Source organism: Antrostomus carolinensis, unplaced genomic scaffold, assembly GCF_000700745.2.
Source record: "Antrostomus carolinensis isolate BGI_N321 unplaced genomic scaffold, ASM70074v2 scaffold28071, whole genome shotgun sequence".
NCBI classification, from domain to species: Eukaryota; Metazoa; Chordata; class Aves; order Caprimulgiformes; family Caprimulgidae; genus Antrostomus; species Antrostomus carolinensis.
In genome coordinates, this window is record NW_010295285.1 from 9,581 (window position 1) to 25,421 (window position 15,841).

At 36.3% G+C, this 15,841-nt stretch overlaps 1 protein-coding gene across 1 annotated transcript in view; it reads left to right on the plus strand.

Annotated features, from left to right (window-relative positions):
- Window positions 1-7,444: 7,444 nt before the first annotated feature.
- Window positions 7,445-15,841, plus strand: part of EXOC6 (exocyst complex component 6) — a gene marked incomplete at its 3' end in the record, with an annotated part of 32,983 nt that continues 24,586 nt past the window's right edge. Inside the window, exons 1-4 of the mRNA XM_010177944.2 lie at window positions 7,445-7,611; window positions 8,896-8,943; window positions 9,047-9,137; window positions 10,038-10,083. Of these exons, the coding sequence (XP_010176246.1) occupies window positions 7,480-7,611; window positions 8,896-8,943; window positions 9,047-9,137; window positions 10,038-10,083 (317 nt within the window). The remainder of the gene's footprint in view (window positions 7,612-8,895; window positions 8,944-9,046; window positions 9,138-10,037; window positions 10,084-15,841) is intronic.

Sequence of the window (15,841 nt, forward strand, 5' to 3'; positions counted from 1 at the left end):
AGTCAAAATGACAGGCCAGAATCTTAATTTGCATGGTCAGTGTTTTGTGCTTGCATGGATCCCATTGAACTCATCATGCAAATTTTATTTTTAAATATTATGTAAATATTATTTTATTTTATAACTTAATTTCATATGTTTTTTAAATATTTAATCAAATGAGAAATGGAAGGACAGGGGCAAACATCTACTGTGCTGCTTCTTGCAATGTGTGTATGGGAACTAGTTGAGACCATCTCTAGCCTTAGTACAAAATTGGCTTTGGTAGCAAGATATGGATTCTAAAAATGTGATTTTCCACAAGCACAGTTTCTTCTTTTGTGAGCTGGCTTATCTGTATGTGTTTTGTTTTAAGTATTACTTGAAAAGTGGAATAAAAGCGTATGTCTGAGTTTCTTTTTTTGTGACTTGATTTAGCTGATTAAAATGATCAGTTAAGTATTTATTATTTCCCACAGTGCTAAATCTGAAGCTCTACAAATGAATGTTTTTCTCTTGCATTCCTCGCAGTTCAGAAGTTGCATGGTCAGGCTTACGTTCCATATCAGACTTGTACAACTATTGTGCAGATAGGTGTAATTCCCATCATCGTCACAGCATTCATGGAGATGTAACTAACTGGTTGGCACTTACTAAGTGGTCATCAGTACCCTGAAAGGAATGTGTGTATACAGTTTTTAATTGCTTCATATGTCTTATGTAATCAGGAAATGAAAGACTTTGTGGCAGTGTAGGCAGGGGTGGGGAACCTACAATTTGTCCTAGAAGTGGGACAGAACAGGATGGGTTGGGACTGTGTGAAACTTGTGGAAGGTGGTAAGTCATTAGTGAGGAGCTACTTTGTCCCTTAAAAAGACTAGTATTTTTTTCTCAATTTTCTGACTTTTTTTTTTTATGCTATTTTGTAAAATATACCGTCTGTTTTAAGAGTCTTTGCTGCTGTTAGAATCTATTGTTATAAATTATTACAAGGAAGAATATGGTTCACTCTAAAAATTTACAGTAATGCTCCAGAAGGTCAGAGATGTTTCTTCTGAATATGGCTTGCAATTAAAAATCGGATCATTGCCCATTTAAACAAAACCACATATAGAAAAAAACAACCCCCAAAACCTTCAAGAAGTAATAGATTTTTTTAAAACCCAAAAGGGATTTGTTGAATATTATTTACTTCTTTATCTAATAGATTGTTTTAGTAATGATTTTTAATTGACAGAGTTATTTATCACCAGCCAGGAATTAATATTATCTTTTGAATCATTATTTTATCATGAAGCTATGGAGCTTTTATTTTTAATAAAGTAAATTCTTCAAGTTCATTTTTGCCTGAAGCCTGAGTGTCTGAACAGTTCTGCTTACCACTGAAAAGTTACAACTATTGCTATAGGTGTAAGGGACAAAATTACTTTATTTCTCATTCTGATTACTCTTGCAATTCACTTTTCCATGCTAAACTCCCACTAAGTAGATTACAGTGGAAGTTGTGTTCAGCATTCTGATTATTCTCATTTTCTATTGAGAAGAAGATGTAGATGTGAAGACTGGGGATGAAGAAGGAAAAAGCAAATTTGGGGTATTCGCTGAAGTCTCGAAAAATATTTTTAGGCTCATCTCATTTTACACTTACTGGTCTATATGCACTTCCTTTGCCTACCTTTCCAGTAGTCTGGTCTATGTATTAAATTATTTTGGGGGCTTATGATTTTGTTTGGCCTGTAACTTTTTATTTCCATCCTCCTTAGTGAAATGCTGATCCTCTTTTAATCCCATTTGTACTCAGGCATTTAATGACATGTTTCTTGGTTGCATGAACAGAAAATAATGATATGAACTGATAGCAGAAATATATTTTATAACTATTTGTGAAGAGATCCGTGATAGTGGCTTAAAAGTGATAATGCATATATATGGAGTTGTCATTATATAATATATCAGATGATTTGATCATAATTGATTTTTAAAAATCATTATTATTTTGTAAAAGGTCAGGTGGAATTCATGGCAGTTAGGTTTTATGATTTTTGGCTGAATTAGCTCTCTAGAGATTAGCCTTTTGCTTACTCAATGGCTGCTGTTTTTGTGCATATAATGGTGCCCTCTGGTGCTTCAGTAGATTTTTGCATGTAAACACAAAAAAATTGTCAGTAAGACATTAAATACATGGGGTTTTTTGTTTCAGTTTCAGAAATAAAAATTTTAGGGAGGTTTTTTTATGGTATGAGGTAACCTTGTTTGATTTTCTTCAGCTGGAAAATTACTTCATATCTGAAATTGCTCCTTAATTTTTCATTGAGACCTGAATTCAAATCTGTTTACGCTTGTGTTTTTCCCTTCATCCCAGCTGGTAAGAAAAGATCAAGGTAAAAATATCCCTATTGCAATAATACTGAGTGACTGAGGTATCTTTCTCCTTTAGGTTAAGCTGTCTCTGACTATTTGTAGTTCATTCTTTTCCTCTTTTGAGTACTTTCCGCACTATTTTGTATTTACCTAGACTGGCATTATTATGGCTCATATTGTCCAGTTGTTGGGATGAGTCAGAAAAAAAAGTCTCTCTGTCTGGGAGAGTTCTGGAAACTACAGGCAAATAACCTGCTACACATCGCCAGCAAAATCCTTCAGCTCTGCTTGTGCTCTTCATGGGTGCCCTGCTTGCCCCATCAATTAGGAATGAAAATAACACGTGCCCTGACACTGATTCTCTGTACTGATGTCTAACTAGTCACTCAAGTTAATGAGTTAATATTCTCTCATTCCAGATTGAAAAATAAGATGGTGTGTTGTGTATCTTTTTTTTTTCTTTTGTGCCAAAAGCAAGTATAAACTTCTGTCTCCAACATCAGTGCTTTTCTCCCTTTTTTTTTTTCCCAGTTTGAAGACTCAAACTGAGAAAAAGCTTGCTCTTCAGAGTTTCATGGTGTAAATCAACCACTAGCAGTCTATAGGTTCCTATGGCTGTATAGATCACCGGTTGAAGGCAATTGAAATACAATCTGATAATGTCTTTCAGTTTTGCTCAGTTCAAGTTTGTGTGATATTTCAGACCACTGTCACCCTCAGCGGCCCATAAAGCTGAAGAGGGTCCTTGGGGTTCTTCATTCAGAAGTGTATAAATCTAAACAAAAATTTAAAGAACTTTGTATTACACATGTAAAATTTCTTTTGATTGTCTGTGCACATTTGCCCTTTTTTATAATACTTCCCACTGATGTATGTGAAGCAACTTGAAGTGAGAGAGAGGTTTTTAGGGTAGACATAATTGCATGTAATAGTTGTCTCCTGAAGAAATGCATCTAGAAGGATTGCCACTTCCTCACTCTCTTTCCAAGAGAACTGGGTGTGTGTTGTAAATTCTGATTATTTTGTCTTGTAATTTAAAAGAATTAGCTATAGGAAGCTTTCAGGACTCTGTGTCTCTCTCCAGGATATTGCAATATGATGATTTGTCTTCATGATAGTTTAACTCTGAAAAGTGCAGAATTGCCATCAGGATTGCTTGTGGTGCCATCATCTGTTGAAATGTATGCCTTCAGATAATTATTCCAAGGTGGCAATTACTTTATTTAGGTAAGTGTAGGTAATTTTTGAAATGTATGTATGCAAAATAAGCTTCACTATCAGAAATATAACATACTGTACTCTGCGTGTACTCAGTGCTTTAAGTCAGGCTTCCTTCTGAAGCCACTGAAAATAGTGTGTGTATAGTGCCCTGAGAGTACACCATCTTTAGAAAGTTAGTAAATGTTTAATCGGTCTTCTTACTTTTCAACTAGATCAGAGAGTTATGATACAAAGTGTGAATTTATTTTAAATACTATGATGATTTATTTCTTTAAAGGTAAGCAGTTTTCTCAGGAATTTTTTCACTAGTGTGCTGAAGAGAGTTGATTTGTTACTGTTCCCACAAGATGGAGCTGTCTACATATGTAATTAATATGGAATTTATACTGCTAGTGAAACTTGAGAAGCTCTGTCAAAATACGGGTTTAGAACGCAGATCACCATTTTATTGGTATCCCTCCAGAAAACAGTATAATGTAGAACATAAAATAGTAACTCTTAAGTTAATAAGGTAGAGTAGTCTTGTGGTGAGGGCAGTGTGTCAGGACGTACACAATATTGATTCCCCCCTCACCGCCCAGATTTTAAACATGTATTCTGTACATGATTTTGAATTAAATATTGTGATAATACCCCTGATAATTATCAATCAGTACTTCATTCATTATCTTAAAACTGAAATATAAGTAGCTTTAATACTGAAAAAAAACCCAAACTGATTTTTACGACATGAATGCTGTTGCCTGTGCTACATTGTATGTGAATCCAGACTTTCTGTTGGTGTTGTCTGGAATTGTTTGATAGCATTTTAAAGAGAAATCTGATTGCAAATTATTTCCCTCTCTCAGTATTTTAATAGCATGTATGTCTGCCAGTGGTGGCAGATCTGAAATTCATAAAAAGGTATCAAGACAGCTATGCTAAACTGCAGCTACTGCATACCCCAAAATCATCTGGCAATAACTAAATCTGAAAAGACGGTGCATTGCTACCACCAAACTTTCTTTGAATACAAACTCAAGTATGGACTTCCTCTTGCACCATCTTTTTCAGTCTGGTATCTCATTTTAGGTATATTTGGCCTACTATGTTTTACTCCTGTTTTCACTTAGTTATATTACACGACTTACACTTATGAGTACACAGCAACAGACAGAAGTCTCCTGTCTTTGTGATAATGATACTCCTTTCTCACTTCCCTTTGAGAACATTGGAAGGAGACCTAAACTTGGAGGCTCCTTCCACCCTTAAATGAAAGGCTCAAGGAAACAGTAATAAATTGAACTTTTTTTCTGGTTTTTGCATTAGCATCCAGTGCAGTATAGATGATGAGTCCAGCCCATCCAGAGGAAGCTGTGAAGGCACTATCTGATGCCTCTGACCCTTCTAATCTTTTTATTTCTTCTCCAGGAATGATACTCTGGACACAGGTAGATGTTCCTCTATGCCCACCTTGTAGGGTCCAACAAAGCGTCTCTGACCCTTTTCGTATAGAGACAGAGCAGCGCTGATGTAACCAGCCTGTACTGTGTATTTTGGAGCCCTGAACATCAGTTGTTGAACCTTTTTCTCATCCCTTCCCCATTTCTTTACAAGTAACAGTGATACAGTCTACATGTGTCCTCCCATGTCTTCAAATGCAGAACATTAGATTGCCTAATGAGAGGTCACTCAATGCTGACTATGTGTCTTGCACCTTTATTTTGTCCCAGGCCAGGTTGCTGCTTCTCCCTCTAGCCAGCACCAGGTTCTGGCAGGTTTGGGTCGCTCATGATCTTCCACCCCAGCCCTTTAAACTTCAGTCATCCTGGGCAGCCTTGAGAGGTTTCTTTCAGGTAGTCTGACAGGAACCTCAGAAGGAAAGACTGACTCCTTCCAACCATCATTTCAAACTGTGGTGGTGGAAAGGGTGAGAGGTATTTTTGCCTTTGTGAATCACTTAATGGGTCAACAACCTTGGATTTTCCCCTGGTGCACTTTGGAGGAAAGAGCCTGCCTTTCAGTACTGTGGCCTTATTTTCCTATCAGTCATAAGCAAAAGGGGAATATTCTAGAAATAATTTATTGAATAGATTTTTCCTTGAGAAAATACCTACAGCAAGTAGGCTATTGGGAGTTGGCTTTCTTCCTTTGGCATGTAGGACAGCTTATTACCTTTCTAATTTCTCTTAACTTCAGTTGCTTCTCCAAGTATATTGTCTAAGGTCAAAAGGAACTCAAAAAGGATGAAGAATCCAGTTACAAGAGTCTTCAATCTTTTCTATACCCTTTTCTTCCTTGAAAGGTCATGTTCTTGTCAGACACTCAGCTATAGGTTTGTTAGAAACTTCAGTTGCTTCTCCAAGTATATTGTCTAAGGTCAAAAGGAACTCAAAAAGGATGAAGAATCCAGTTACAAGAGTCTTCAATCTTTTCTATACCCTTTTCTTCCTTGAAAGGTCATGTTCTTGTCAGACACTCAGCTATAGGTTTGTTAGACAGGTGATTACCCCGGATCTTGTCAGAGCCCAGCTTTCTGGTTAGAAAAGAGGATATTGAAGAATATGGGAAGTCATACTTTTCCAAGATGACTGGGAGGGAAGTACTTTCTCTCTACTGAAGAGTTTTAGAGGCTTTGACTCACTGTTGCCTGGGTCTTGAACTTAAGACTGTACTTCTGTAAGCAACATTGAGACCATTGGAACTTTGGCTTTTTTTATTTTTCTCCCATCTTAAGATTTTTTTTTTTTTTTAAAGCAGCTTCTTAGGGATTTCTAGAGAAAACTTTGCAATTGTGAAAGGAAATTAGAGGCTAAAAAAAGGAATTAAAGATTTTTCCATCTCTTGATTTTTTTAAATGCTTGTAGTTTTCAGTACAAATATGTTTGTATGTGTGTGACTATACCATCCTTACATTGCTGCTCTCAGTCTATATGAATAGCTGCTTCAAAAATTATATGTCTTTGCTATTGTTGCTATACAAAGTTGTTTATCAAATTTTGGAACTGCCTTTGCCTTACCTTTTTTTGTGAGACTTCATACCTTTGATTTCCAGCACAGTTCTCTGTAATACCTCTTTTCTTGCTTCCTGTGCTAAGTCTGAAACTTTCAATTGCCCCTGTCTCCTTTGCTCTCTCTCACGCTTGATCATTTTTCCAGGCTATTTCTGACACAGCTCAACAAGCTACGCCAGTAATTTCTCCTGGAGTCATGTTTCCTGCTTGAGGTTTATAAGCCTACTGTTTGAACAATTAGTAAAATAAGCCAGAAGACCTGATTTTAACCATTCCTGAAGGTTAGATACCATTGAGGTAGCAGCCTTAGACATATGCGTGTCATGGTTTTGCTTTAGGAGACGTTGAGCGTGGGCAGGAGGAGGAAGGGAGCAGTGGGGGTTGCCTTCTGCCAGGGTCTGGTTGCTGCGGCACAGTGCTCCGGTTGTTCTGGCTGGAATCGTCCAACCCTAATTTAGTTGGATAACTCTGATGTTAGGAATACCAGAAAAGCAAATTTGTACATTTGCACTTATTTATATTTAGCAAAGAGTGGAATTTGGTTGAAAAGTGATCCATGCTATTTGAGGTGGTCAGAGGAACTGATTCCTTTGTACTCGTATTTGAGCATTAGGGCATAAATAACAGACCAGTGAGCCTCAGGTCAGCCATGATGTAACTGGTTAAGCACCTGGATTAATGCCATAAGGGCTGGGTTCAGTTGTCAGTTCTGTGCCGTCTCTTTTAATGCTGGTTTTGGTGGAGTGGATCACAAATGATGCCACCACAACATCAAGTTTGTGTGCTTTTATTTTCTTTTTAAGAGAGATTTCAATAAAGAACTTTGTGTACTATTTTTAACTGGGGGGAAAAGTAAACTTTGGTTTTCTTATTTGTATTTAACAGATCTGTATATGATGACCAACCAAATGCACATCAGAAGTTTATGGAAAAACTAGATGCCTGCATACGTAACCATGACAGGGAGATAGAAAAGATGTGCAATTTTCACCATCAGGGCTTTGTGGATGCTATTACAGAACTTCTTAAAGTTAGGGCTGATGCAGAAAAATTAAAGGTAAGGAAGTAGTTTTTCAGAGTTTCATATATCATTGTCTTTGAATTTAAAAGAAGGAACCTGACTCTTTTACTGAAGAATAAGAATTTAGTGATTATCACATATGATCTGTTTGCAACCATTTTTTTAAAAGTAGATTATTTAGGATTTGTGATTATAACTGTGTTGCCTGATCCAGTAATTTACATTTACAAATGCAAATATTTTATTAGCTCTAATTCTGATTAACTTTTAAAATGTAAGTTTTCAGAAAATGTTACCAAAATTATTTTGCCCTTTTTAAAGGCATTCTCAGAAGGTAAAGAGCAATAAATGGTAAAAACTATATTTCTTACATAGGTCTTTTTCTAATCATGTGTTTGTATGGCTAATGTAAATTAAAATCTACATTAGAAAAATAAAAATACTGAAATTATGCATGAAGAATAAATTTTCTTTACTCTATAATGAGTAGGGGAGAGTAGGTGGAGTTAGTTTTTGTTAGAAATGAGAACTAAGATTTACTTCCAAATCAGAACGCAGAATAGTGAATTATGAGATCCATCCCTTTTAGCTCTCTTTACACTTTTGAGAGCAAAATATGCACACCAGACAGAATGAGCACAGTTCATCAGAGGTTATGATTAGAAGAGCATTATATAAAGGATATTCAGATAACAAGAGACCAAATACAGCGTCAATGAGGTCATTGAGCATCTTTGTTCAGAAATTAATGAGATTTTTAATAAACTAGAATGTGCTTCCTTATTATGATGACCTAATGAGTCACTTACTATGTGGGAAAATCTGAGGTCGAGCTTTGCCTGCACCTGCAGCATTAAAATGTTGCTGTGGTTTGGAGATTTCCACGTTTGATGTTAATCAACCACCCAGTGTTTGCATTCAGCAAAGTATGAATGTTTAATTACCATAAAATGCAATCACCATTTCTTAGAGACAATGAATGGCCCATAGAGCTCATTGAGGTTATCAAAAAGGGACCAGTGGTCAATTGGGTCAATGATTTGAATTGTTTGACAGACCTGCAGAAACAAGGAGAGTTCAAAAATCCCAAGTAAATTTGAGAAGTTTGCCACAGAATCTGTTAGAAAGAACTGTCATAAGTAATTGAAGTTAACAAAAGCCCTTTGCGATCAAAAGTTCAAGTTCAAGCTGTAGAGTTAATTTGAATTTGCATTTCTTTGTTCTAAGTTTCTCATGAAGCATGATCTGATTACAAGGGTGAGCAGTCACATCAGGGCAATATATGCATATTTGTCTAACAAAGGTGAAATTATTTTTAAGGTCCAAGTTACTGATACCAACCGAAGGCTTCAGGATGCTGGGAAAGAGGTGAGAAAACGGTGCTTCCTATGTGGGCATTATGAATATTTGTAGCAAATTAAATTTATTTGCATATTTTGATTGTGATTTTTTTTTTTTTTTAATCTCTAAGGTGATATCCCAAACAGAGGAAATAATCCGATGTAGAGTCCAGCAACGGAATATAACAACCGTTGTGGAAAAACTACAATTGTGTCTTCCAGGTGAGTGACCTATAGCTAAATATGACGGCAAATTAAAGTAAGCAACAGTAGCTAAGATGCAAAATAATTTTGTTTTTTAAGTTGTGGTCCTGTAACATCCATTTTAACAAAAGCACTAATGGGTTTTAAAAAGATGTCCACATGTAGATTCCATATCTTTTACAGTATTTGCCGTAGAGCAATTATGCCACTTGGTGAGAGAACAGCGAGAATGATACAAATGATGCAAACAATGTAGCCACATACAGCTTCAAATGAAGTAATATTGTTAGTATGGTAAACAACAAATGTTGCTTAAGCAGGTGGTTTTTTACTGTTTGAATTCTATGGAAAGTACTAATGATTCTATTTCAATGTTGTACTTTTAGATCTGTGTCATTACAGGCTTTTTTTTTAAAATGAAACATAAATAATGTTTCAGAAAGATGATACTGTAGAATTGCACACTGCTCTATGAGGGTTTTATCCTGTTAGTGATATTGATGTAAAACAGATTTGAGGAGTCTTCTTTGTAGTTTTATTGTTGACTTGTTATGAGTACGGTAGGTGGTACTGTTGCCATTTAATGGAGACAGGTCAGATACTGGTAATGCAGATAAATTTATGGTAAGTAGTAAGTGAATTAATATGCTTTATATATATAGTGTCTACTGTTTTGTTTAATCTTGATTCTTTTTCATTTAAAAGCTGTTAAGAGTTCAGTTCTTTTTTTCTTAGCTGCATTCTAGAAATTTTTTTTTGCTAGTTTTATCACATTTATGTTGCAGTAGGAATTCAAAAAGGTAAATTTAGCATATCCTTTTCTATGGTTTATTTTGTCCTTTAACAGTATATATGTTCCTTTTTTATTAACTAAAGCCATAGTAGGATGCATGGGTTAATCTGCTTGTTTTTATGCAGTGCTGGAAATGTACAGCAAACTAAAAGAACAGATGAATGTAAAAAGGTGAGTGAACTTATTTCTATGAATAAAATACAACTTTAGTAAATAAACTGATAGAATAGCAAACACTAATGTAGACAAGTAAATATTCTAAGTCCTGTCATTTGGTACTTAAAGTCTTCTTTTCATAATACCTTCTCTGTGTTTCAGGAATGTCACTGCAAATAAACTAATGTTGCATTAAATACAAAAACTTCTAGGAGCTTAGTTATTGCCATGAAAAATAATGTTTACTTACATAAGCAGACATGCAGTGAAATTATGATTGCAAAATGTGAAGTATAATGTATTTTTTTTAATACTTAAAACAGTTTAAGAAGCAAGAACAATAAGATACTTAGAGAGTAAAGATCTTTGCAGAGTACATTAATATCTGATTAATCTATCATGATGTATTTAAATCAAATTCATAATCCAAGAAAAAAGGACGTTTAACTCCATACACCTTTCTTCAGGCCTGTCTGGTATCTCTATGCTAATCTTTTGTGTACATGGGACTATGAGAATGAAGTGCAGAAAATGTATTGGGGTTTTTTCCCTCTGTGACAAATTGACTTGTTAAAAAAAAGTTAAAACAATAGTGAAAAATACACTTATAGAATAATGGTTTCTAACTGGTATCTGGCCACTTCCTGCTTCCTCTATTGCGTCTTTACTTTCTGTCTTCTCAGAGTGCCACTCACTGCTGCTGTAACCCCAGTATTCCCAGTTCTCTCTGTGGCAGGCTTGCCCCCAGTAGCTGTTGTCTTCTCCCACTGGGGCTGCTGCTGCTGCCTTGCGCCTCATGCACACCCACCCCAGGAACACTACTGCTGCTATTTTCTTCTTCCTGATTTCTACAGCATCATTGCCACTGTCATCCCTGCCTGCTTTTCGTACAACCTCAGTCACGCTGATTGCTCTGTCTTCCCTTGATGGATTCATGATCGTTGCTGTTGCCTCTTTGTGTGCCTGGCACCACTGCAGTGAGCTCCTGCGAACAAGTTTGTCTGGACCTGACTGTTTCCATTTGGAACTAGCTGTGCATAGTCAGGTGTCTACAGGGCTACTGTGTAATCTAGATTTACTTTTGCACTGTTTGTCTGGATTTCTGTTGTCTGGATAGCCAACACCTCTTGCCATGCTGCTAGACATCTGAAAATCCTCAACAACGGCCACTGTGTGTGAGCAAATTGGCTCTAAAGCCTGCGTGCAGGCAAGTCCGAAATGCATCAGATCTACTGGGCACATCAGATCAATAAGCACTGCAGCAAATCTAATTTATCTTCAGCAGTGGTATATGTGCTACATGATACCTGTGCACACACGCTGTCTGGGACGTCTTCTGCAGAAATAGGAGTGTTTTAAGAATAACCTAATAGCTATGGCACTCTGCTATCTCTTATTACAAGCAAAACTTGCTAGATGTGAACCAGTGTGGTAGATCTTATCAGCTTGACTACTGCATACTGTTTTCTATGAACAGGACACTGGTTTGACATCTGCTTAGAGTAGCTGGCAGCATGTTGTTGCAGTGCTCTTGGTGCAACTGATCAGAAAGATGTAAACAGTGCAGTGCCCTTGCTACTCTGGTCAGAGAACAGGCTGCGGGGTGTGCTGTGTGAATCACACCACTTCATTCCATAAGGTGATCTGTGGAGTGTGCTGTGTTTTGATGTTGAAAGTATGGAAACACTGGGATCAAGGCCCACATTCTGCCATTCCCTTGCTCTGTCAAGCAAGACAAGCAGCATCCTGGTTTTAGAATTGCAAGGGAAGTTCTAGTTCCTAATGTCATAATGGAGAGATCAGTTAGATGAGATGAAATTGCAGGGGTTTTTAGCATTTTGACTCCTTGTTTGCTAGTAGTTTTGTAGAGTCCACTGATGGTTGATGTGCTTTCTGAGAAATTGTCAGTACTCTTTGAATCTAAAACTAAATTTCTGTTATTTAAGAGATTCAGTTTTCCTGTGGAAGGAGTTCCAAGACAGGAAGTCTTAAAAGTCAAAGGATGATATACTGAATTGAGGGGTTTGGACATGTCATTGTCATACCATAAAAAGATCTAAGAGAGAGGGGAGATGCCATAGCTTTGATGTACCATACCTTGAAATCACATGGAGTGCAGAAGATTTAGACTTTGCTGCAGGCTACTGCTCCAGCTCAGCTATCTCTTTCATTAGCTACCTACAGTTACTACTTTGCCTGTGATTTAGCAATTCCCTGTAATACAGCCTAGAGGTGTCTATCCCGTGGAACTTTCAGGTAATTCAAATGGTAATTTCCTTGTTGCTTAGCAGGGGACAAATCCAAAGAGTGAGTGTATCATGGCCTTTATCACTAAGTGATTGAGCAATAGCAAGGACATCCATAGCAATGGTGCAAAGACTTGGTAGCTGATGTGTGCAAGTACAAAGAATTTGAAAACTGACCTTCCTAAGTTTTGCTGTGAAGCTTTCCTAGAAGAGTCAGAGAGGAGCATTCGCAATCCTTATCTTAACAAAACAGTGAGGAATGTTTATTTTAGGCAAAGATATTTTTTCTCATAAACCTTCACTGAGGTTTGTTAATGCAGCAAAGCTTTCTTTGGTCTTAAAAAAAAACCCCAAAAAACTGTTTTCTTTTGATTTTCTCTACTTGCCGCCTTTTAAAATATATTTTAGTTATTCCATTGTCTTACAGTCTTGCACTATGAATTTCTAATGTTTAAAGGAAGGGAAGAAGAAAGTGTGAGTATTCTATATTTTTAGGGGGACAGTTGTTTTAGGATGAAGATTGTAATTCCATTACAATCTTTTCCATTTACAATCATTTCCATTTACAACCATTCCATTTACAATCTTTTGTCCATGGCAGACACCTTTTAAGATAACGCAGGATTTTGGGTCTAGAATACATACTGGTTTATGCAGATAGAATGGAGGTTTACTGAGGAGTTAAAAAAGCCATCTATTGGTAGCAACTTTGGGTCCCTACGCACATGTGCTACGTTTGAACTGATGACCTAGAGGTGAAAGGCTCTGTATCCTATTTATCTGTCTCCTGAGCCATGCATAACACAAGTTGACAAGAACTATAGCTGTGAGAGGAAGTAACTGCGGAATCTGCTCTGAACAGGCACAGTTGGCTGGAAAGAGTTATGGAGGGTTTAAGGTCTTAGCTGAGGAAGCACAAAGGTGGTTTCTCCACTGCTCTCCAAAACACCCAGTGGGGGCTGTGCATTTAGACTGAACTACCTAGATCTTTAAGTCAGAGATAAGATCATCACACATTTTATACAGCTCTGTTACCATTGCCTGTGCGCCTGGATTTTGATATGTGTCTCTGGAGAAAGTTCCCAGCTGCCTGAGGAGATTGTGATTTAATTGGGGATTGTTAGAACTGGTGTTTTTGCACGTCATCTTCCACGATAACTTTTATAAAAAATCCTCAAACCTGCCATACAATGTAAATAATTAAATAAATCAATCTGCTGAGGTTGTTGCTGAATCTTCTTGAATCCACTGTGAGAAGGACTAAAGAAAGAGTATGGTCTTTCAGAGTGAGCTTTTTGCTCACTACTTGATTTGTTTTCTGACCTTCGGAACTGTGGGAAAGACAGAGTTGATTAGTTATTTAGGTTACTAAGTCTCACTGAGACAGTTGTGCAGCCTTTCTCTGCATAAACCTTCCAAACATTCAAGTAAACCTTAAGACATAAAGGATGCAAATAGGAAAACTTCATAATTCGAGTAATTTGGTTATACCATTGCCTGTATGGAAAGATATTGGAACAGGTAAAACCATTGTTTTAGAACCATGTCAAAGTGAAGCACTGGATTTTACCAACTGTAAATCAGTATTTTCCAGAAGTACCATGTATCTGCCAAAAACTCCCATCAAAATATGTATTTGATACTGAACTGTCAGCTGCTTGCTTTCTCACCATCCTAACAACCCTATTTGTTCAATATTTTTATTTTTAAAAAATCTCCTACCACATCATTATGGATAAAAGGGGTATTCCACAGGTCCTGGGTTTTTTTGCACAGCAACTCTTTAATCTGATTTTCAGAAATACTGAGCTTTTGACTCACTTTACAGAAGTTTCAGAGTTAGTAGAGCTTTGATCACAGTTTGTGCTCCTTTGGGGCAATTGACAAAATTGTTATGCTGGGGAAGTTTAAAAAATAGGTTTAGAATTTTTAAGGCAACTAGATTTAAAAACAAAATAAATAAATAGCTTTTCCTGCGGTGAAAGGTTTTCAATTGCAATTTCAATATATCCTCTTCAAGATTTCTGTGAATATAACTTTTCCACAGTATTAATGAAAAATTCCAGTGAACTCCCTTAAATTTGTTTGGTTGAGTACAAAAAGTTTTTCATATTTACTCAATGGAAATGTAGTAAGCAGCAATATACACTATTAGCCGCTGAGGGAAGCACAAAAGTTGGAGGACAACACTATTTTTTCTTTTTAAATTAAGTTTGTTTCTTTAATTAAAATAAAATTAGAATTTTAAGATTATTGTCTCCCCTCTTGTCTTTTCAAAAAGCAGGAAATTTTGAGATGTGACTATACGTTTCTTTACTCAAAAGGCTTGCATACAAATGCGTTATTCTCAGTAAAATTCACAGCCTTCGAGTTCATCTTGCTCCTATCCTGTGTAGCTTCTTGACTCCTCTATTTTAACTTGCTGGGGCTTTTTTAGTAAATTATGGTATTTCTCTTAGCTGCCTCCAAATGACGCTTCACTGATAAAAATCTTAAAAGTTCTCCCTGTCATTTAAAGCAGCTTAGTACTTTGTGTACACTAAAGTGATGGTCACTTCCTTTTTATTTTGGATTTTTTGTGTGTTGTTGTTTCATATTCTAATACAGACCTGACTACTCTGTGCCTGTGACTTGAACATTTTGTAAAAGGCCAGCTTGATTATAGAATAAGATGATCCAAAACACTGATATTAATCTTCTGGGGACTTTTGTTGGGGTTTTTTTGTTTGTTTTTCCAGTTCTGCTTCTTGCTGGTTTTAGAAGTTTTCATTTTTATAGTTTGGAGATGTTAGTAAAATCCATCTTACAGTCTTCAGGTTCTGATAACAAGATACCTCAGTTCTGGACAGTCTTACCATATGACTTCTATTGGTGTTTCAAACTTGTGTCTTCAGTTTCAAAGCTGACATTATAAATTTTGCATTGGGGAACATTTTCTTTCAGGATTAGCTCAGAAGAATAGACAGAGGACTGCTATATTTCTATATTTGTATGAAAAAAAAAACCCATTGAAGATACTTCTTTAACTCATTTGTAGTCAAATGGGCAATCTTCACCTTATATAATTGATAATATGTAATGGGAGCTAATACTATTGTCAAAATCTTCAGCATTGAGTTAAATCTGTGGAATATTTCTAAAGCAAAATATACAAATATATCATTCAATGAAATGATATGCAAAACATTTTTGTTTAAATCCTGACCTGCAGATGACCTTCAAATTAATAAGACTTCAGTGCTTTATCAGAACAGATGTTAAAAGGGCAAGGTCCTGAGCTCTATATATATATAATTAGTAAGGGACTCTAGAATGGATTTAAAATGGATTATGTTAATTCTGATCTTAGAGCCAGCAGTCAAAAACCTTTCAGATGAGCTAACAGTGTTCTGATAAGCTGATCTGTATAATTTAAATAAAAACCTTTTATACGATTTTGATGCTATTATGGTTTTATTCCCCAGAAGTCTCACCATGTGGCACTCTTGGTCATTTACATTTATTTAAAAAAAACCCAACAAAACAAA